The following is a 23,645-nucleotide window of genomic DNA, read 5'->3' as shown; positions in this document are numbered from 1 at the left end:
GGCAGGACAGCGACAGCCTGGAAGCCGACCCTGGACCCCCACTATGTGGGGCCATCCGGCTGCCTGCCCTGGACCCCCACTGTGTGGCACCCTGCCTCCAGTGTGCTGGGCAGCATGGCAGCCCAGACCCCTCCATGCCAGGCAGCTGGGAACTGGGCGGAACCCTGGACCACAAGCTGCCCTTTAGCACCCAACTGAGCTGGGCCCCAGCTGTATGCTAATTGGGCTGTGAACCGTTGCTCTAGAGGTATTAAAACCTGAATGAATTTTCCTGATCATTCCTTGCTCTTCTTAGTTCCTGGACAAGCGGGGGTCACCCTCTCCCATGGAATTACAGACAGTCTCTGGCCCACAATGATACATAAACTTCGTGCAGTAAGAGCTCCCAAAAACATTTCAGGAAGTTGCCCAAAGTGTTTTAACCAAGTTAAAATATTTTGTTTAGAAATGGCTGAAATGAACTGTTTTGACTTTTTTGGAAATAAATCCATTTTTTGGCTGAAATTATTCACTGAATTTGATTCTAGTTTACAAACACTTTGGGTACTCCAAAAATGCATTTTTGGGCAAATTTATTATTCACTGAAAAAACTTTGCCTAGTCCTACATGCATTATCTAACAATACAGAATGGTATCAATTGATCTCTTACCTCTCTGAACCGTATGAAAATCAACCAGGCCTACATAGAGTGAAGTGAAAGCAAAAGGCTAATATCACCTACGACATAATCCAATGTCTATTGAAGTCAAAGAGAGTCTTTGGATTTTGGATTAGGCCCCTAGTATGTACCACTTTTTAAACGTGTAGCCCAAAGTGTTCCTTTGAAAAAGGAAAAAGCAGAACTGGAAATCATTTGACTACAAAGAAACTTTAGCACACACAAGGTTAGGTCCTACAGTCTTTAGTCAATGGGAATTTTGACACAGTAAGGACTGATGGATCATGCCAATCATTCCTATGTAACGCATACTTCATTTGTTTAGCATTGCATAACACAGATCCATTCAATATGTTCTTTCTGATGCCTGAAGCATAGAACCTGGCACTCCCATGCTCTGGAAGTGGTTTTTTTTTTTTTTTTTTTTGAGACTACTGCCAATTTACAGTAATTAATATGATAAGGGCAGCATCTGTAGCAGTCCCTAATTCTTTAATCTTAGAGCAGAGATAGAAATGGATTAGCTAGAAATAAATATAGCTCATGGCATTTTTCTCATGAGAACAAGGCCTTTAAAATATTGCATTCTTGTAGCAGGACCAGGCAATGCAATGATGAAGGCAATTTTCCTTTGCCTCAGGGAATTATCCATGCTGGACTGAATGGAAAGAATAGCTGCTGATTTATTTTAAATTAGACAGAAATAAAACTCTGCCTCCAGGCAATGGATGTAGTTCTGTGGGTTGTTCCCATAGCACTCTGACCTCTGGAGGGAAGAAGTCTGTACATTCTAGTGCAGATGAATTTCCTGTACATATCAAATCAGTGATTAGGAAAGCAGGATAGAACAGGACCAGAAAATTGGTCCACATTCAGTTTTACTGACTGGGGATATTGATTTTTAAGATGAGAGGTAAAGCTGCTTCAAGAAGTGAATTGGAAACTTTTGTAAACAAAAGATGAGAAATTTCCATATTCAAATGAGCTAGTTGGCTGTAAAGATGTATGGGTTTTTTAAATATTTCCAACAGTTACCAGGAAATTACATTTCCTTTCAGAGAAATGATCTGTTTATTGCTTGAAAATGTTGCTTGGGTTATTTTTTTTCATGTCAGTGAATTTAAGGCTTGTGAAAGCTGCAAGACTGACAACACTGGAGATTGAAGTTTTTTGGGGGCACATGTTACATAGTCAGCACTACTGCAATCATCCCCATGTTAACATGTCCGTGTGCCTTAAATCTGACCTGGGCCGACATCAGATCTGGGTGAGAAACCAGTCTCTGTGCCCACTGAATCCTTGGCACTTGCTGAGACTGCCACTGGGAATGCCAGTTGTGATGGTGGTTTCAACTGATGTGGACAACTGTCCTGTAGGACAGGCGTTCTCAACCTTTTTCTTTCTGATGCCCCCCCACAACATGCTATAAAAGTTGCATGGCCTACCTGGGTCACAATAAATGTTTTTCTGCATATAAAAGTCAGGGTCGGCATTAAAAGCAACTTTACCATACAATTCCTTACAACTTGGTGTATACAGGACCGAGAGAGGGGAGAGCCTGGTATTGTTCATCAGTGACTCTTCTGGCTGATCAAAGAACACTGTGAAGGGACTCTGAGTAGAATCATATCATTTTTTTGCCCAAAAGATGTGGCTTTGATGTGGATCCTCAAGGGAAGACTAATGTGGAGAAAGAATGGGAGTACTATTTCAAGGGTGAGTTTTTGGCTTGAAATAAAGTAAACTCAGTAGAGTACAGGCTTGAGTATGACTATGCCAATCTACTACTGCCAGGCTTGGTCTCTGTTACTTGTTCATGTATGTATCTGTGTGTGTGTGTGTGTGAGAGAGATAGGGAAGAGTCAACAGGAAGTGTTGTACTGCATAACATCCTCCTGTACATGTGGCAACTTCAAACTTTGTTTAAATATAGTGGCTAGAAAGTCCCCTTCATGGATTTGGTTTGAACCCCTTTTACACTTACTCCTAAGATTCGTGAACTAAAATTAGCCCATTTAAGGTCTGTGTCCTACAGTACTCTCCTGCCAGTAGCAAAAAGGGGCCAGGCTCAGTTTTCTAGGGGTGTCCTTAAAGACATAACTAACACTGACTTAAGCCCCCGTACGAAAACTGGGAAACTATATACACCATCCTGGATGACCCTGGTGGGCAATTCTTCCCCGCTCATAAGCACTATGAGCAGGGGTTAGAACAAAGAAAATTGTATTGGGGAGGAGTTAAAAGGAAGAGAACGAATCTAGGAAACCCAGAAATTCCATTCTATGACCTAAGACTCCCCCCCCAGCTGTCTTAACTGTAGTCCCAACCTCAGTCCTTCTTTGGCTGTTATGAGTGGCTGAAGGTTCTGGCCACTATGGTCTTTAAAAAACCTCCTCTTATTGCCTTTTATGTTCCTTGCTAGGTGTGACTCACTGTGTGCCTTAGCCTTTCTGATTTTGTTTCTATGTGCATGTGCTATTCTTTTGTTATCTCTCCTTAGCAATTTATCCATGTTTCCACTTCTTATAGGATTCTTTTTTGATTGCCAAGTCATTAAATAGCTCCCGATGGAGCCATATTGGCTTCTTACTATTCTTCCCGTCTTTCCTTTGCACTGGGATAGTTTGCTGTTGTGCTGAGAAATTGCCTGTTCTCCTGAACTACTTTTCCCCTTAGATTTTCTTTCCTTGGGACCTTACCTATCAGTTCTCTGAATTTGCTTTTTTGAAGTCTTTGTCCTTATTTTGCTGCTCTCACTCTTTTCTTTCCTTAGAATCACAAAATGTATTTCATGATCACTTTCTCCCAAATTGCCTTCCACCTTCAGATTTGCAACCAATTTCTGCTTGGTGGTTAGAATCAAGTCTAAAATAGCTGGTCCCAACTGTTCCTGACAGCAGTCTAGGTCAGGCACATTCAATGTTGATGTCCTGTCCTGGTATCTCCCAAAAAGGTCCATTATATTTTATTGTCCCCAAATGTCAAATATAATTATATGTTAATGAAAATGTCCCAGACTGTCACGTAGCAATGCAAGAGAGGCCTGCCCTATTAGTCAGTTCTCCAACAGATGCCAGCAGAGAGCTCTCTCCAATGCAATTCTTGCCAACTGCAGTTCTTAAGAAGCTGTGGGCTGCTCTTCTCCGATTTCACCAATAGCAGGCAGTATTGAGCTCCCTCCTTTCTAAGGCTTTGTTACATAGGACTTACAACAGAGGGGTGCAAACTACAGCCCGCGGGACCGTCCTGCCCAGCCCCTGAGCTCCTGGCTGGGGAGGTTAGCCCCCAGACCCTCCCCCGCTGTCCCCTCTCCCCTGCAGTGATGCCGCTGTGTGGGTAGCACAGTTTGTGCCTGTTCACCTTCCAGGCTTTCCAATAAGCCTGTCCTGCCGCTCTGAGCGGCATAAGGGGGCGAGGGGAGGGAGGGTTGGATAAGGGACAAGAGGCCCCCTGGGTCAGTCGGGGTACAGGTGGAGGTTCGGGGGGGGGGGGAGGTCAGAAGACAGGGAGCAGGGAGGGTTGCATAGGGGGGTGGGGTCCTGGGGCAGTTAGGGATGGGAATCCCGGGAGGGGGCAATCAGGGGACAAGGAGTGTGTGTGGGGGGTTGGGTGAGTTGGGAGTTCCAGGGGGTGGGATTGTAGATAGCGGTCAGAGGACAGGGAGCAGGGAGGGGTTGGATGGGGGTTGGGTCCTGGGGGGTCAGTCAGGGGACAAGGAGCAGGCGGGTTGGATGAGTTGGGGGTTCTGAGAGGGGCAGTCAGGGGGTAGGAAGTGGGAGGGGGCGGATGGGGGCAGGGGCCAGGCTGTTTGCGGAGGCACAGCCTTCCCTACCCAGCCCTCCATACCATTTCACAACCCTGATGTGGCCCTCGGGCCAAAAGTTTGCCCGACTGGCTTACAAGCACATTACTGTTTCCTAGCATGCTCCTTTTTCATTAGTGTTACAGTTGCTGCAACCAATCCTTGGCCACCTAGGAGTAATGGGCTTTAGCTATGCAGCACAGTGTGATAGAGCTTGGATTATCATGCTCCTAAACAGCAGGCCCCTGCCACCTGATCAAAAGAAGATTCTGTGGGTATGTCTGCACTTTGAGCTGGACGTGTAAATTCCAGCTTGAGGAGACATGCCTGCGCTAGGTCTGATCAAACTAGTGCATTAAAAATAGTGTACCCCTGGCAGCGCAAGTGGTAGGCCACCCCAAGTACGTACCCGTTCAAAGGTCTGTACTTGGGGAAGCTATCCCCTTGCGCCCCCATGGCTATGCTCTATTTTTAGTGAGCTAGATAGATTAGAGCTAGTGCAGATATGTCTCTATAAACTGGAATTTATATCTCCAGGTCAAAGTGTAGACATATCTTGTGTTAGCTGCAAGCAGTGTAGGTCCTATGACAAATGCTTGAAAAGTTTTGATTCTATCCAGTTACCAGCTGTGCTGTCTGTACACGTGTACTTTCACCTCCACCCCCTCCATTACGGTATTTTATAAATGTGAGATTTGGCCTATTTTGTGGAATGGTATAGATGGTGGTTCACCATTCTGTAGGTAAATAGATTTTAAAAAAATTCCTATTCAGTTGTAATTTAACAGAGCATTTCAGAAATAATGTGCAGAAATGTTGCATTCTTCCCATTAACCCTCCCTTTGTGAAAAGAAGTCCAGCTGTTACAAGTTTGATAATGTTTATAGTAAAGATTTTGGACCTGATCTTGGTGTTGGTGTTCAGCTCCACTGAAGTACCACACAGTATGAGGAAGGGTAACAGAATAAGGTTGTGAGTTATTATCCTAGCCATGCCTTATACCAATGTGTTTGCTGGTCTTCCACACTAGCTGCTGTGCTGTGGCAGAATACAGGAGTGCCTTGATTGCAGCTTCAGCTTTTTAAATATGCTGGCATGTGAGCATATGGTGGTTATGTAGGGTAGAACTGAAAGCACATGTGGTGTACATGTTTGAGGCAGCAGCGAAGCAGTTAATGTAGATGGGAACCATGTGGCTAAAATGCTGCACTTAATTTGAAAACTCATCCAAGTTATTTACAGCATGAACTTCTTTTTAGTGCCATCCCATAGGGCTTCAACACCGTTTGTGAGAAACACAGTGTATAGTGTTGATAGAGATACATCCCCCTGCCTTTCCGTCCAAATACCAAACAAAAAGGAATAGAAACCAAATGGAATGAGTGTGTCTGTTCACTGATTGAAAAATTTATGGCTATTTGTAAAAAAACAGAAGAACTTGGTCCTCTGCTGAGAAGCAAAGATAAGAAATAAACCAGTTACTGGCAGTGTTTCCCAAGGGTCAGACTTCAATTATACTGAGTCATTCACTAGATGCTCATGGTGAAATGTGATAGGTAGATTTCTTTGTGACTATCAGACCAAAATCTCCTCCCACTTTCCTCAGGGGAGATGCTTGTGACTTATACTATACACGTAAGAGCAGATTCAGACCCTGTGTTAGCTGAGAATTAGTAGAACCAAGATTCCCACCCCACCCACCCCCCGCAAGGTAGGGAAGGATTTGGGTTGTCTGCATGTGATTTGCAAAACTATTATTATTTATTAATGTTTGTATTATTTAAACATCAAATGTGAATGCTGAAGGAGAAACCATGGTGCATTTAACCAAACAAGACAATTTTTACCAAGAAGATATTTGGAACACACTAATTTTTTTTTAAAGTTTGTTAAATCTTGTTTTCCTCTTCTTTAAAATAAAACTTTTCTCACTTAAAAGCTAAAAATACGTTTCAAAAATAAAAAATACTCTCTTTATTTATGTTGTTGTTGTGCCTGGGAACCCTAGTCATGCTAGGCGCTGTACAAGCACAGAACAAACAATGGTTCCTATCCCAAGAAACTTACAATCTAATTATAGGACAACAGACAGCAAATGGATACGGACTGATGGAGGCATTCCTTTTCTCTCTCTGTTCTGGGTGACCCAATTTGAAGTTCTTGAAGATTTCAACTTGGGCCGCCTTTGGATCTTTAGCTAAAGCGATTGTAGGGGAGTTCAAAGGGCTATGAGCACGTGGGCCATTTGTCTTCATTGGGGATTTGCCCTGATTTCAGCCACCAATGTTACTGCACTGGTGCAAACCCCTACTACAAACAAAACAAAGGTATTTGCACCTGTGAAGCGTACCCCTTGCATCTTTGCCTTGTCTATGCAAGGGGTTTGCACCAGTGCAGCTACAATGGCTAAAATTGGTGCAAATTCCCAACGTAAACAAGACCTGACAGTGACACTAAAATGTCCTCTCTGCAAATACATGGACATGGACTGCAGTGTGCCCCTGTGATTTGCAGACAAATGGCAAGTGGTGTGTGTAGCTTCCATTTGAGCCCAAGGAAGTAAACCTTCCCCAGAGTTACCAACATTTAACAAGAGGCAAGAAAGCTGGAGTGTGAAGGAGGGTTGTTGGCCACTAGGCCCCAGGAAGGGTACGTGAGGGCCATCTGTACACTGTATCTGCAGAATTTTGGAATATGGTTGAAATGGAGAATCTTTTTTCAGACTGCTGTTGACTTCCTTTTGCCTGCCCAACGTAGCAGCACATACCTATGTTGTTAATGCCTAACAGTCCCTGGCTCCCCTTACTGTCATGTTTGGAGAAATCTTGACATGTTTTTCTATGTCTGGCATTTTTGGAAGCAAGAGTAGAAGTTTTCACCTCCCCTCTGACATCTTTAAGGGAGTGGATATCGGGCAGGCCTTCCCTGGCATATGTGAGTGGCATCTTGCCACTCACTCACCTGCTCTGATATTCTGTCACCCTCACTTCCCTTTTCCTCCTCTTGAAATTCTCTCTTCAATTCCCCACATTTCTTGCTTCCTTCGCTCAAAGATACCCCATCTCTCTTAACACCTGACTGTTCTGTCTGTTCTTTGCCCCTCTCTTTCCTTGTTCTCTTCCCCACCTCCAGTAATCTCCAATTGGTGTGCTGAGGTGTTTGGTTCTTTGGGTGGCCCCCTAAAGAACAATCACCAGCCTCGCTATTTGTTGAGTGTCTGAGAAAAGAGTAACTTGCTATATTCCATAATTTATAAGGAACAACAAAGCAAAATGATTTTGGTGCTCACATGGCAGCCCCCTGTATTCGGCAATGCAGTGCGCTCGCATATGGATGTGTGCGTGTATGAATGCTGTACAGTGGACCAAATTCTGCCCTCAGTTAAACAGCAACTAATGAAAACTCCAAATTTACACTCCAAAGCCTATAATTATAATGGGCTAGAATTATAATACACTACTATTACGTGGCTTTTAAATCTAGGTAATGCCTTTTGTAATCAAACTATCCAAAAAGCACATTAGGATAATGACTTGGATACTAGTAGTGCACTGATTGTGTAGGCAAATAGAGCAATCACTGTGTACTGAGCAGTAGCTCATATAACTTTGGACACAAACACTGGGTTATCTGCTATTCTTTTTGAAAACTGCAATGGTATCTTTAATTTTCACCTGGACAGGCCACCAGAGACTGGCTGAATGGAACTTAGTTCTGTGTCTTTCTTGAAGGATGGTACCTTTAATATTAGTGGCCTGTCTAGAGTCAGCACTAAGTCATGCAATGGGACTTGAATCCACCACCTGACTTGGAGGCTACTTGGTACAGTATTATGTCAGTGGATTACAGTTATGCCATGTTATGTTGCCATTCCTACTAAAACGGTAACTATATTTTAATCCCTCACTTATTCTTTGAGTTATATATGTGTGTTGTTTAGAACCTGACCACTTCAATATTCTTCCATTATATCCTCCCCTCACACCAGTTTACACTCTCACCACCCCAAAGGAAAGGGGTGAAAGGCCAGCCAATCAGAATGGAGAATATCAAAAAGGTCATTGTATTAGAATACATTACTGTTCACAAAATATATTAGGCAAAAAAGTCCTGATACTTGTTTTCATTGCAAAGATTGTACTAATAATATAGTTATTACACAAAATTAGTCCTTTCTTTTAACAATGAACGTGATATATAGAAGAACCAGCTAAGGTTTTCAAACAATGCCAATATTAAAAGTTTTTAACCTCTTTTAATATCTATTATACCAGTAGCAGGCAACTGTGACACAAAGATTATGTTTAACTTCCAGTTTAATGTACTAATTAAAAATATGGGAAGAACAACTTAAATCAATGTTCAGCTGGAGTTCTGGAGACTTTACATTTGATGGCCATGAAGGGGGTAGTTGGTACAGGTCTTGAAATAACTTACTGATGTTTCATTTCCTTGTGATAATCAATATATAATATAAATATTTCTATATGTTAATTGGTTAGGGGTTTTTTTTGGAGGGGAGGACAAGTATCTGAGAAAAAAGATTTAAATTGGTTTTTGTTTTTCAAGTAAATTAGGTTCTACTGACTGAAAAATGAGTGTGTGTAGGGGGGTTTAGGATTTGGGAGAGGAGAAGAAAATGGGAGATAAAGTGTCACCACAAGAATCATAAAACAACATAGAAAACATTTGGAACAAAAAAAAAAGGAAAAATCACCAAAATGAATGTAACTACAAAAAGCATGAAGTCGATCCACTGTTTATAAATTAGTTCGAGTGATGTCTTTTTTGGGGAATATCCCTTTTTGTTTTAATATCTTTATGAAGAAATAGATCAAATGTGGGGGAAGCTATTTTGCTTTCACATTTTTCGCTTTTAGTATGAAACATTGTACAGATGGGATTGCTATGTGCCATATAGGGTTATGTGATGTTATCTAGCAATAAATGGGATATATATAAGTATTTGAGTACTAATTCTCTTGAAAAGTCGAGCACGCATACACCCACATCTTGCATTAAAATCAGATCACTTTTAATCCTCCCTTTAAAAGGAAGCTCAGATGTGTACTTCCTTGCTTTAGTTGTTCAGGATGCAGGCCATGTCCAGTTATTATAGGGAGCTCTAACAATCAACACAGCCATTATCTAAACCTCCATATGGCACTCCAGCGAAGTACCTAGACATGTGCACTTTTGTCTTTGGTCATTTCATACTGAAAATACAATTAGATTTGGCTGTCAAACAGATGAAATCTGTCATATTCCTCCTATAGGACCTGAACTTGGTCCAGATCAATAAACACAAAAACACTCGCCCATAAAATTGCAAGCTAAGCCTGTAATTTCAATACATGCGGGTTAGGATTCTGTGGAATCTGGCATCCTCTGTTTGCTGGCTGAACAGTCTGTTTCTGTGATTAGTATGGTTTAATTGCTTTACCACAAAATGAGCCTGAGAATAGTTACAATAAAGCAGCAGATGGCTTTGCCACACCTTCCCTAAAAGGGCAGTTCCCACAGAAAAAGGGACCTTTGTTGCTTTCTGCAGAAGACACCTTTAAAATCAGGATAAACTCAAATTATTTCCCAAGTATAACACAACAAAGTTGTGTTTCCCCTCCCTTCCTTCCTGTATTTTTATACTTTCTTTATTTGTAACATGCTTTGTCTGGACATGAACTATCATGGGGGGAAAATATTTATACATAGGCTTGGTGAAACATTTCATCCTGAAAAAATGTATTCTTTAGATTCAGTCCATTTTCCTGTTCTTGAATTATCCAAAAACAGATAATGATTTTTACAGATTTGATCACTCTCTTTGTAATTATTCAAATCTTCTGCTTGACCATCTTTAGCTGGTGGATTATTACCCTCAAATGAACACTGATAGTGAATTTGATACTTGGAATTTACTCTTTGAGCTGTGTGGATCACCTAAGTCACATACAGGTATGTTTGCTCTCTGACTGGATGACCATTTGGTTTTTATTTTTTTCAGCGTGATAGTTAGGAGTATTTAGGGAAAGCTTGGCAGGGAACAGTCCTGGGGAATTTTAAGATAATTATCACCATCTATTTAGCAAACTGAACATCCAATTTGCTCTATCACAGACACACAAACAAGTAAGTTAATATGGACATAAAGTCTTATTTACAAGGGGTGCAGTCATGGGCCCTGGTTTCTGTGTTCAATGAATTGCCTCAGTGTACGAACCCCAGCCAAGGTGGTTGGGGGAACTGTTATCTATTCCTCATCTCAAAAAGAATGATATTTCATATAGTACATTGAACAAGTGCATGGGCTGAATTAATTGTCTTTCATTCTGTATCATCATAACAGTAATTGCATGTGCAGATGCAGTCAGTTTGTGAAGGGTGCCATCACCTTTCTCATTTTGGGCCTGGCAATGTATCATTTAATGTCCTTACCCCATTCTATACTGTAAAGTAGAGCTCAGCTAATAACTGACTTATTTTTTTGGTTCAGTTGCCAAACAAACAAACAATTTCTTGCCAACAAGAAAAACTGAAAAATTTTGTGTTTTGGGTCAAATGAAGTATTGCAAATGTCATTTCAAAAACATGTTCAAAATGAGATGGGTCACTTCAAAAATGATATTTCGAAATGAACAGCTGCAATTTTTTTGAGTTTTTATTCAGCTGAAAGCATTCACCAAATTCGACCCAAATTTGCAGAGTTTGTCAGCCTGAAACTGCATTTTTTTGGTGAATTTACTATTGACTGAAATTTTTTGCCCAATATCAGCCTAGCTACCTGAACTTGAATTTAGTGGTTTCCGTTTTCCACTTCTTTCCCTACAATCATTCTGCTATAGAAACAATTTCATAACCACGTATGCTGGATAGTTGCAGCAGTTACATATCTTCGCGTGTTTCATTTGATTAATAACGTCAGTGCGCTGCCTCTAGCCAGAGGAATGGGAGATAAGTTAAGTCTCCTGCTTTGCATATGGAAGTACTCAATACATCCATCAAGTGCATTTTTAGAATGTACTTAGGGTGAACAGATGTCCTGATTTTATAGGAACAGTCCCAATATTCAGGGCTTTGTCTTATATAGGCAACTATTGCCTGCTACCTCCTTTCCTGATTTTTCACACTTGCTATCTGGTCACCCTAAAGGTCCTGCTCTTCATCTTCTGTTACACCTGTTACAATCCACCAATTACTTGTAAGAAACAGTTTAATCAAGTGTGCGTGTGTGCTTATTTGGTCAGAGCAGTGAAGGGTGTGGTCAGAACTCTGAGCTAGCTTGTGTGTTAGGGATCTGGGGCACAAGTCCATTTCCTCGGGGGGTTATTTGATCACGGGTTTGTATCTATCTGAATTTTTTTATGTATATAAGATCTGCAAAAGTGTGTGGGAGTGGACCCATTTTTAAATGTTCCAATTTATTGTCTTTTGTAACCTACGATGCCTCCACTTTCACTCACAAATCCCTCAAGGCATGATAGGTGCTAGCACCTGTGAAATGTTGCTTTCATCTCCCAATTCTAGGCATCTACGTTTGAAAAATTTGACTGTAATATTTTTATTCTCATGACACATCTGAGAGGTGTTATTACTATCTGATAGGGTTTTTTTTTTTGAATGTTCTTGTAATAGGAGTTTTGTCTTAGGGCTTGTCCACACAGACACTTAGTGTGCAGCAAGCAAGGGTGTGAATGTACAGCTCGCTAGCTTATCACGCACTAACTGGCTGTGTGGACCATGCCGCTGCGCACTACAAGTTACAACAGTATGTCAAAGTGCACTGTATAACTTGCAGGGCGCAGAAGCGGTGTCCACACAACCAGTTAGTGCATGGCAGGCTAGAGTGCTGAACATCCCTACCCTGGCTTGCTGCGCACCAACTGACTGTGTACACAAGCCCCAAGTTCAGTTCCAGCAACCATGTGTCCACGTGTCCACGTCACAGAAAACCACCACTACTATTTGTGATTATTGGCACATTTTCTGTTGGTCTTTCCAGAGAGGCCAAGGGCTGACTGGGCACGTCGAGGGCAGGATCCCTTCATCTCTAGATATGGTCCACACACATTTGGAGCGAAAGCACGTTGGAAGCACAGCATGGAGAAGTACTGCTGCTTTCTGTGCTCTATCATTCCGTTCCATAGACTGAGAGCTTTAATCTCCAGGGCTGCTGTTCCAGCACCTTTCATGAACACACAATCCACTAACAAAATCAGAGAAGAAACCCCCTGTGATAGCTTCAGAAAAATACATGGGGTTACTTCTGTGTCTGAGGTCACATTCTTATCACTTGGCTACGTCTACGCTGTGAGCTAGGGCTGTGACTCCCCTGCTCGTGTACATATTCTTGTGCTAGGATAAGTATAAAAGTATCAAGTATAAAAGTGGTGTCGCTATAGTGGCATTGGAGGCATGGCTGAGCTGTGCTGAATACCTACCCACCAGTTTGAGGCCATTTTGTACTTGGCGCGGTTCAGCTGTGCCTCTGCTACCATGGCTATACTGCTCTTTACACTCACGCTAGCTTGATGAGAGCTAACGTGAGTATATGTACACCATCAGGGGAATCACACCACTGGTTGGGAGCATAGATATAGCCCAGGAGTAAGAACATGACACCAGGCAAGGGAGTGGCCACATGTTGTATTTCTCACCTTCATGCTGGTGACTAATTAGTAAATTAATTAGTAAATCGTTCTCTATTTGTTCATATTTCTCATTTAGCTATGAGGCATATAATTTTGTCTATAAGAAAGGCTTTAAAGTTCCATCAAGGAGGAAAATGGAATCTAAGAAATAATTCACATCTAGTATGCCTGGAATGTTGACATGGTGAACAGCGGGATGTTGTAAGCTTATCATGCATGCAATTGTGGCTAATTCACAGCCCAGTACTTCCTTCTTTTTATAACACAGTATCATGGAACTGAAGGGCAGCATCCGGCCATCACCAGAGAACTTTGCAACCTGTATGACAACAGTATCAACAAAACTGAAGGGCTGGGAAAGAGTCGAGTCCAATGATAAGCCGTGAATACAGTAGAGCAAACAAAACCGAATGTGCCTAGCTGACTTTCTCTGATGAGGGTGCTTTGCACTCTAATTATTACAGTTGTACTTGTGTTTTCTGCCTTTCAGTGGTATCAAACCAAAGGCTTCTCTCTGACAAAGGAAACAGAGCAAAGAGTTGCTCTCTTGTTTTGTTTTGTTTTCTGATGCTGGAAACTTTTTTAAAGATTACTAGTCTAAGATGCTATTTCAAGATTCAGACATTCATTCCACGCACCATTACCCATGGAAGAAGGAAAAAAAAAAAATAGAAAGACTACCATAACGGTAAATGCAACTCTCAGTTAGCTAATGGACAGTATAAGAAATTGTGTACTGCATACACATACTATTCATACAGAGGAGAAGATGCTCATCTCTGACAGGCCTTACTCTAATGGAAAGGCAGTTAATAATATATAATACTCTCCCATAGGAGACAAGACATGATTGCCACCCACATATTTTTATGTGGGAAGAACAGATTGAATAGGGTTTGTGTGGGTGTGTCAGAAAGAAATACCTATAGGCTTCACTTAAGGGGCATTTTGACACAAGAGGGCTAGCAGTAGCATCATTTGTGTTTTACTGCTGACCAATTGAGATGGAAAGAGTGTGAATAAAATGAAATGTCCTTGCAAGGAAACGGATCCTGTGTGGTAGCCTTAAGTAGCTAAAAGCATCTAGATTCTTATCGTTTTCCTGATAGTAGTTTCTCTTGTTTTACTAGCTGGCTTTCAGGGCAGTAGTGAAGATGAAATATATACAAAAACTTTGTAGAGGCTTATGCTCAGTTAGGACTTGGCTTGTTTAAAATGAAATTAAAAGAGCTGATTGAAGAGAGACCCATATTTGGCCATGTTCCTATCACAGTTGTGTGAGATTTGCTTTCATATATTTAGTCTTTCTTCCCATGGCTGTTTTCATTGTAACTTTCCATAATTCAGAATAAAGCTATCCAGATCCAGTCCTTTGTATATTTTTTTTTAGTTATAAAGCTTAGACGTATTTTTATTTAAAAATTGACTTTATCTCATGCTAAAGATGAAGGTAATTCTTCTTGGCTGTGGAATGGGCTACTTTTACTAATGCTGTATGTGCTGGGGCAGTAAAACTAATAGCTTCTAGGTCAGGAGTGGGCAACTTTTTGGCCCAAGAGTATGGAGGGCCAGGTAGGGAAGGCTGTGCCTCTGCAAACAGCCTGGCCCCTGCCCCCTATCCACCCCCTCCCACTTCCTGTCCCCTGAGTGCCCCCCCTTAGAACTCCCGACTCATCCAACGTCCCCGCTCATTGTCCCCTGACCGCCCCCTCCCAGGACCCCCTGCCCCTAATCGACTGCCCCTTCCCGGGACCCCCTGCCCCTAATCACCACCCCCCCGGAATCCTACCCTCTATTCACCCTCCCCCCCCGCTCCCTGTCCCCTGACTGTCCCGACCCCTATCCACACCCCCGTCCCCTGACAGGCCCCCAGGACCCCCACTCCTTGTCCCCTGACCACCCCTCCCGGGACCCCTGTCCCTAAGTGTCCCCCCCCCCCAGGACTTCACCCCCCATCCAACCCCCCTGCTCCCTGTCTCCTGACCTGCCCCCCCCGAATCTCCACCCCATCCAACTGCCCCCTGTCCCCTGACTGTCCCCCATCTGACCACCTGCCCCTTATCCAATCCCCTCTCCCCCCGCCCCCTTACTATGCTGCTCAGAGCGGCAGGACAGGCTTATTGGAAAGCCTGGGAGGTGGGCGGGCGCAAGCTGTGCTACCCGTGCAGCGGCGTCACTGCGGGGGACGGGGGACGCGGGGGAGGGCCGGGGCTAGCCTCCCCGGCTGGGAGCTCAGGGGCTGGGTAGGATGGTCCCACGGGCTGGATGTGGCCCATGGGCCATAGTTTGCCCATCTCTGCTCTAGGTTTAAGATTCTGAGGGTTGGTGGCAGGGTGTTCTCAGTAGACAGTCCTTGACCATGGTATTTATTTTCCTCATTGTACTACAAGAGTCAGTCTGACAACTACAGTTTGGTGCAAGTCCCATCTCCTCTCTCAGGTGATAGATTTTAATTAGATCATGTCCAACCACTTTGATACATATCCGATATGTCATATCTACTTGGAATAATAAGCATGTAATGGAAACAAGTCTCCAGTCTGACATTAATTTCAAATCCACAAGTAAGCAGAGACCAATCAGATATTTATCTTCAATGGGAGTTGTGGTTTCTCAGCAGCCTTCAGGATCAGGCCCAGAGGATCTGAATAAAAGTCTGCACATTTCAGAGGCAGGAAATGAATCAAAGCAGATGCAAAGGTCTAGACTTCCTGACAGGTGAAGGCAAGTTGGGTTTTTGGACAAAAATCCTCTCTCCTCACTTGCACAGCCCTTTCCAGTGGTGACCTCTTAACTCTGGATGTTACAGTTGTCAAGTGGCATGCACTTAGTTTTCAAAGGATTAACTCCAAATGACCCTAATAATGATGAGCAAACTTAAAATCTTTGGAGGTTTGGCTCACGTAAGCATCTTAAAGTCAAAAATGTCTGTGGAAGCATGCCTCCCAGTCCAGGTAGACAGACTTGTGTTAGCTCAGCTCAGCTCAAGCTAGTTGTGCTGAAAATAGGAGTATGGATGTTGCGGCTCAGTATGGAAAATCAGAGTATGGATGTTGCGGGCCACCTTGGGCTCTCAAGCTCACCTAACTCCTGGCTCTGAGCTTGGGTGTTGTCAAGGTTCCTTCCCCACTCTGAACTCTAGGGTACAGATGTGGGGACCTGCATGAAAGACCCCTTAAGCTTATTCTTACCAGCTTAGGTTAAAAACTTCCCCAAGGTACAAACTTTGCCTTGTCCTTGAACCGTATGCTGCCACCACCAAGCCTGTTAAACAAAGAACAGGGAAAGAGACCATTTGGAGACGTCTTCCCCCAAAGTATCTCCCCAAGACCTACACCCCCTTTCCTGGGGAAGGCTTGATAAAAATCCTCACCAATTGGTACAGGTGAACACAGACCCAAACCCTTGGATCTTAAGAACTATGAAAAATCAATCAGGTTCTTAAAAGAAGAATTTTAATTAAAGAAAAGGTAAAAGAATCACCTCTGTAAAATCAGGATGGTAAATACCTTATAGGGTAATCAGATTCAAAACATAGAGAATCCCTCTAGGGAAAACCTTAAGTTACAAAAAGACACAAAAACAGGAATATCCATTCCATTCAGCACATCTTATTTTACCAGCCATTAAACAAAAGGAAATCTAATGCATTTCTAGCTAGATTACTTACTAACAGTTGTAAGGCTGCATTCCTGATCTGTTCCCGGCAAAAGCATCACACAGACAGACAGACAGACCCTTTGTTTCCCCCCCTCCCAATTTGAAAGTATCTTGTCTCCTCATTGGTCATTTTGGTCAGGTGCCAGTGAGGTTATCTTAGCTTCTTAACCCTTTTCAGGTGAAAGGGTTTTGCCTCTGGCCAGGAGGGATTTTATAGTACTGTATACAGAAAGGTGGTTACCCTTCCCTCTATTTTTATGACAGGTGTCTAGCCCAAGTTTCTGCTAGTGCTGCAGTGACCCTACTGATATTTTTAGTGTGCTAGCTTGAGTGGAGCTGGCTCGTGTCTCTCTATCCAGGCTGGGAGGCATGCTTCCAACTGCAGTGGAGACATACCCTCAATGACTCAGGTTCCTAAGTCCCAATTTCAAAAGCCACTTCAGAAAATTTTACTTGCTCTCTTTCTCTTACCTTCTTTTCCTCTCAATTTCTTTGTCTTTTGTTTACACTGGCAAGTTTCTGCGCAGGAAAGCAGTTTTCTGTGGTGTAACTCCCGAGATGTACACACTGCCAAGCTACTTAGTGCACAAAAACTGCACAGTTGCAGTGCTGTAAAAAAAAACCACCCCGACGAGAGGCATAGAACTTTCTGCACTGGGGCTACAGTGCTAGTGTAGACACCCTGGTTGATTATAGCACCGCGATTGGCCTCCTGGTCGATTACAGCGCTGCGATTGGCCTCTGGCCTTCCTCAATGCCTGTTCTTGCCTCTCTGGTCATTGGTTTGAACTCTACTGCCCTGCCCTCAGGTGAACAACCGTGAGCCCCACCCTTAAATTCCTTGGGAATTTTGAAAGTCCCCTTCCTGTTTCCTCAGTGATGTGTGTAGTGGTCTCAGCGCATCTTTACAGGTGACCATGTCTACTCCATGCACCAGGTGATCCCTGCACTTGGAGCAATGCTGAGCTGCTGGACCTCATCAGCATGTGGGGAGAGGAGGTTTTCCAGTCCCAGCTGCACTCCAGCCATAGGAATTATGATACCTACAGACAGATTTCATGATGCATGACAGAAAGGGGCCATGACCGGAACACATTGCAGTGCACGGTGAAAGTGAAGGAGCTGTGGAACACCTACCACAAAGCACGGGAGGCAAACCGGTGCTGTGTCCATGAGCTGCCGGTTCTACAAAGAGCTGGACAGGATACTTGGTGGAGACCCCACCTCCACTGTGAAGGCCACTGTGGATACTTCGGTGGTTCCCGTGCCAGACGAGAGTGGACTGAGCCAGGAGAAGGAAATTTTGGACGAGGATGGGGAGGGGGACCCAGAGGCAGAGGATGACTTGGGGGTCAGAGTTGCATGTAGCCAGGACATCTTCGCTACCCTGGGGGAGGCTAGCCAGTCACAGCTGTCAGAGCTTGGCGAAGCGCAAACAGGAGAGGAGGCCCCTGGTAAGTGGTTTTGATTTTAGAATCGCTGAAGCGAGTTGTTGGGGGCAGGAGGGTTGCAGAAAGCAGGCTTGTGTCTGTATGATGTGTGTACCACCACATGCCTAGTCTGAGTGGCAGAACAGGGTGTTGATTGACTCCCTCACTTCACAGGAATCTGCCTCCGAGATCTCCACAAAACTCTCTTGGAGATACTGAGCAATCCACTACTGCAGGTCCTTTGGCAGAGCTGCTTTGTTTCTTGCCCCATTAAGGGTAACTTTCCCATGCCATTCTGCCATTTCTGGGAGGGCGGGGACAGGACCATTGATGCACACAGGCGAGCTGCATAAGGGCCAGGCCGGAAGCTGCAGTCTTGGAGAAGATCCTCCCTTGATTTCCTGCTCACCCTCAGCAACGAGATATCTTCCATAATGAACACAGCCTGTGGAAAATGCGAGAATAGTCATGATTATAAGGCTGACCCTACAATGTCCTCCCCAAGAGCCCCCCCCCCCAGTGCCCTGCCTACGTGGCCCTCCCCAAGAGCCACGTGCCCAGTTCACCATACTGTCCTGGAACACCGATTACCCCTGCCCCTGTGCTTACTCTCCATTTTGGGGGTCTTATGGCTCATTTGTACTTGCCTGGGGTCAGCCAGTTAGCGACAGGTATGTGAATAGTAGCTGTGTTTTAAATTATTGAATCAGTGGTCTGTGTGTTGCAAACAATACTGCTTCTGTAAAATGTTGCATTTTGGCTTCATGGATATGACCTTGGGAACCCAGCCTCCCTCTTTGTTATTGCCAGCTGAATGGCTGCACAGAATTAGAAAGCGGCCAAGAGGACTTTCTGCGTGATGTCATGATGCACTCTGTGGCCGAAAAACAAGAATTGGAGGCATGGCGGGACAGTGAGAAGAGAGACCAAAAGGAGAACATAGTGCACCAGACCGAAGCCATGGAGCGGCTCTTAAACATTATGGAGCGCCAAGCGGACATGCAAATCGAGCAGCTCTGCACCCGCCCTCCCCTGCAGCCACTGTTGCAAAACTTTTTCCCATGCACCCCCTGGACACCGCCAACACACTCTTATCAACCTCCTGGCTCCAATCTGTACCCGCTGCATTCCACTCCTGCCCCATCACAGTCCAGCCCTGCAGACTCCCAGTACCCACTGCACTCAACACCCGTCCCTCTGGAGTTTAGCCCTGCTGAAGTACAGTGCCCACTGCACTCTATGCCAAAGGAAGGTCATGCCTGACTAATCTAATCGCCTTCTATGATGAGATTACTGGTTCTGTGGATGAAGGGAAAGCAGTGGATGTATTGTTTCTTGACTTAAGCAAAGCTTTTGACACGGTCTCCCACAGTATTCTTGTCAGCAAGTTAAAGAAGTATGGGCTGGATGAATGCACTATAAGGTGGGTAGAAAGTTGGCTAGATTGTCGGGCTCAACGGGTAGTGATCAATGGCTCCATGTCTAGTTGGCAGTCGGTGTCAAGTGGAGTGCCCCAGGGGTCGGTCCTGGGGCCGGTTTTGTTCAATATCTTCATAAATGATCTGGAGGATGGTGTGGATTGCACTCTCAGCAAATTTGCGGATGATACTAAACTGGGAGGAGTGGTAGATACGCTGGAGGGCAGGGATAGGATACAGAGGGACCTAGACAAATTGGAGGATTGGGCCAAAAGAAATCTGATGAGGTTCAATAAGGATAAGTGCAGGGTCCTGCACTCAGGACGGAAGAACCCAATGCACAGCTACAGAGTAGGGACCAAATGGCTAGGCAGCAGTTCTGCGGAAAAGGACCTGGGGTGACAGTGGATGAGAAGCTGGATATGCGTCAGCAGTGTGCCCTTGTTGCCAAGAAGGCCAATGGCATTTTGGGATGTATAAGTAGGGGTATAGCGAGCAGATCGAGGTACGTGATCGTCCCACTCTATTCGACATTGGTGAGGCCTCATCTGGAGTACTGTGTCCAGTTTTGGGCCCCACACTACAAGAAGGATGTGGATAAATTGGAGAGAGTCCAGCGAAGGGCAACAAAAATGATTAGGGGTCTGGAACACATGACTTATGAGGAGAGGCTGAGGGAACTGGGATTGTTTAGTCTGCAGAAGAGAAGAATGAGGGGGGATTTGATAGCTGCTTTCAACTACCTGAGAGGTGGTTCCAGAGAGGATGGTTCTAGACTATTCTCAGTGGTAGAAGAGGACAGGACAAGGAGTAATGGTCTCAAGTTGCAGTGAGGGAGGTTTAGGTTGGTTATTAGGAAAAACTTTTTCACTAGGAGGGTGGTGAAACACTGGAATGCGTTACCTAGGGAGGTGGTAGAATCTCCTTCCTTAGAAGTTTTTAAGGTCAGGCTTGACAAAGCCCTGGCTGGGATGATTTAATTGGGGATTGATCCTGCTTTGAGCAGGGGGTTGGACTAGATGACCTCCTGAGGTCCCTTCCAACCCTGATATTCTATGATTTTATGAAAGGAGAAGTTTGCATATGATACCTGGACATACACAAATCTTTAACCATCATGGGACCCCACCTCGTCCTGGGACCTTCCCTTTCCCCATTCCACCCACAGTGCTGATGCGTTTTTTGGTTTCTCTCTCTTCTCCGGTTGTTTTTTAATAAAAGAATTGTTTGGTTTGAAAGCAATCTTTATTCTATTAATTGAAAGCAAACAGAGCCCTGCAAAGCAACAGGCAGTTTTCTTAAACTTTCATAGTGGATTGTCTGCATCAATCACAATCAGCTCCTAGCATTACAAGCACTGCACTCCCAAGCATAGCAACAAATATTAGTGGCTTTCAGCTTCAGATTAATGTCTCAAGGCATCCCTGATCCTTATGGCCCCGCACTGCGCCCCTCTAATAGCCCTGGTCTCTGGCTGTTCAAATTAAGCCTCCAGGTGCTGAGCCTCAGCGGTCCAGCCCTGAGTGAAGCTTTCACCCTTCCCTTCACAAATGTTATGGAGCATACAGCACATGGCTATAAGCCGTTGTCATGGGCCAGGTCAAGCCTCACATACAGGCAGCACCAGTGCACCTTTAAACGGCCAAAAGCACACTCAGCAGTCATTCTGCACTTGCTCAGCCTATTGTTGAAATGCTCCTTGCTGCTGTCAAGGTTCCCCATGTATGACTTCATAAGCCACAGCATTAAGGGGTAGGCAGGGTCTCTCAGGATCACAATAGGCATTTTGACTTCCCCAATGGTGATCTTCTGTCCGGGAAGAAAATCCCTGCTTGCAGCTTCCTGAACAGGCCAGTGTTCCGAAAGATGTGTGTGTCATGCACCTTTCAGGACCAGCTTGAAATGTCCGTGAAACGCTCACGGTGATCCACAAGCGCCCGGAGAACCATAGAGAAATACCCCTTTTGATTAATGTACTCGGTGGCTAGGTGATCTTGTGCCAGAATTGGAATATGTGTACCATCTATCACCCCTCCGCTGTTAGGGAAGCCCATTTGTGCAAAGCCATCCATAATGTCATACACGTTACCCAGAGTCATGGTCTTTCGGACCAGGATGCAATTAATGGCCCTGCAGACTTCCGTTAACATTAGTCAAACGGTCGACTTTCCCACTCCGAACTGGTTAGTGACCGTTCGGTAGCTGTCTGGAGTATCCAGCTTCCACAGTGCAATCACCATGCACTTCTCCAACAGCAGGATAGCTCTCATTCTCGTGTCCTTGCGCTGCAGGGCAGAGGCAAGCTCATCACACAGTCCCATGAATGTGGCTTTCCTTATCCAAAAGTTCTGCAGCCACTGCTCATCCTCCCAGACATGCATCACGATATGATCCCACCACAAAGTGCTTGTTTCCCGAGCCCAAAAGCGGCATTCCACTGTGGTCAGCATCTCCATGAATGCCAGAAGCAATCTTGTGTCATAGCTACTACATGTGGCAAGATCAATGTCGCACTCCTCTTGCCTTTGTAGTTTAAGGAATAACTCCACTGCTGCTCATGACACGTTAGTGAGAGCGAGCAGCATATTGGTCAACAGTGTGGGATCCATTCCATTCCATGCAGACCGAAGAGGCAGAGCGCGCAGTACACAAACCATGGAAAGATGGCGCCAAATGTGGATGGAAGCACAGGGATCGCTGGGATGTGAAGCAATGCATTACAGGGCATTGGGACAGGTCCCAGGATGCCTTGCGAGCCCCTCCACCTTCCCACAACTCTTAGCAGCAGAAGAGTGCACCACTATGCTATGTGGGATAGCTGCCCAGAGTGCACCGCTCTGAATATCGATGCAAGTGCCACAAGTGTGAACACGCTATTGCACACACCTGACAGTGTGAACATACAACAGCGGTTTCCCTCCAGTGCTATCTGAGCAGTGATGTAACTCTGCCAGTGAAGACATACCCTTTGTTTTCTGTTCCATACGCCCAAGCTCCCAATGGCTGAGTAGTAGATGCTCAGCATCTATCTGATTGCCATATGTGGGGTAGGGAAGGAATTTTTTCCTAGTTCCAACTGGCAGTGACCTTGGGGGTCCTCTGCAGCATATAGGTGTAGGTCACTTGCCAGGATTATCTGGGTATATCTCATTTAATCATTTCTCTGCAGGGCCAGGGAACTTGGGCACTGAAGTACCTTGGCCTGTGGCACATAGTAGTCTAGTCTCCTGTAGGTCCCATTTCCGTTGTTGGGTTTAATGGGCAGATGCTTGGGGTGGTGCTGGCCTATGATCTATAGAAGGTCACACTAGATAATCTAGTCATCCCTTCTGGCCTTAAACTCTATGACTCTACAATCAGACCCTGTCCTCCTGCCCTTTCCTTTAGCCTACCCTTGTTTTCTCTGAAGTTCACCCCTTGTTCCATATTCCTGCATCTTGCCCACCACAGGCTCCTTAATCTCCAGCTTCATTTACTTATCAACCAACAGGACTTCTGGTTCCCCTGCTCTGTCTGATTGCAAAACAACCCCCTGGCTCCCAACCATGTCTTTGACAGGTATCCTGTTGCATCTGGGACTTAGAGATATCTCAGCAGGTTTCTCACTTTCTCTACAGGGCTTTACCTGACTATTTAAAAATAGTGCAAGTTCTTGTCCTTCCCTAGATCACAAGGCCTTCAAATTAATTGTTTTCTTAATGCAAGGTGCAATCTAGAACTCATACAATATGAAGAGAGCTGTTGACTCATCTGAGATTTCCAAATCATGCTGAGACCGTGAGAGAGTTTTCTTCCAGGATGAGCTGGAGGCAGGAACACTGATGAGCTTCAGCCTGCCTGCATCCCTGAGTAAGGGGAGGAATGTTCTCACCCTGGACTGTGGAGGCACAGGAGCCTGGGAGGAGGTGTGGGGAAAGACCTTATCATGTGCGGTGCAACTGTGAGGCAGTCAGCCCCCTGAGCCAGGCTGGACTGAAGGTTTGTTTGTTTCATATTTTTGGTTGGACTTTGATAAAAGACTCTGAAG

At 44.6% G+C, this 23,645-nt stretch overlaps 1 protein-coding gene across 4 annotated transcripts in view; it reads left to right on the top strand.

Annotated features, from left to right (window-relative positions):
* The window catches only part of LOC140910391 (uncharacterized), a 161,167-nt gene extending 146,718 nt beyond the window's left edge, over positions 1–14,449 (top strand). For 3 of the 4 annotated variants that reach the window (XR_012158563.1, XR_012158564.1, XM_073341155.1), the window contains exon 3: positions 13,379–14,449. Coding sequence is in view for 1 of the 4 variants with exons in the window: in XM_073341155.1 (XP_073197256.1) it covers positions 13,379–13,486 (108 nt within the window). In the remaining 3 variants the exon portion in view is untranslated. Of the gene's footprint in view, positions 1–10,339; positions 10,418–13,378 lie in introns of those variants that run through there. The other variant, XR_012158565.1, reaches the window with a different exon arrangement.
* Positions 14,450–23,645: the final 9,196 nt, after the last annotated feature.

Source organism: Lepidochelys kempii, chromosome 4 (genome assembly GCF_965140265.1).
Source record: "Lepidochelys kempii isolate rLepKem1 chromosome 4, rLepKem1.hap2, whole genome shotgun sequence".
Classification (NCBI taxonomy): Eukaryota; Metazoa; Chordata; order Testudines; family Cheloniidae; genus Lepidochelys; species Lepidochelys kempii.
This window is presented reverse-complemented; position numbering and strand designations above follow the sequence as displayed.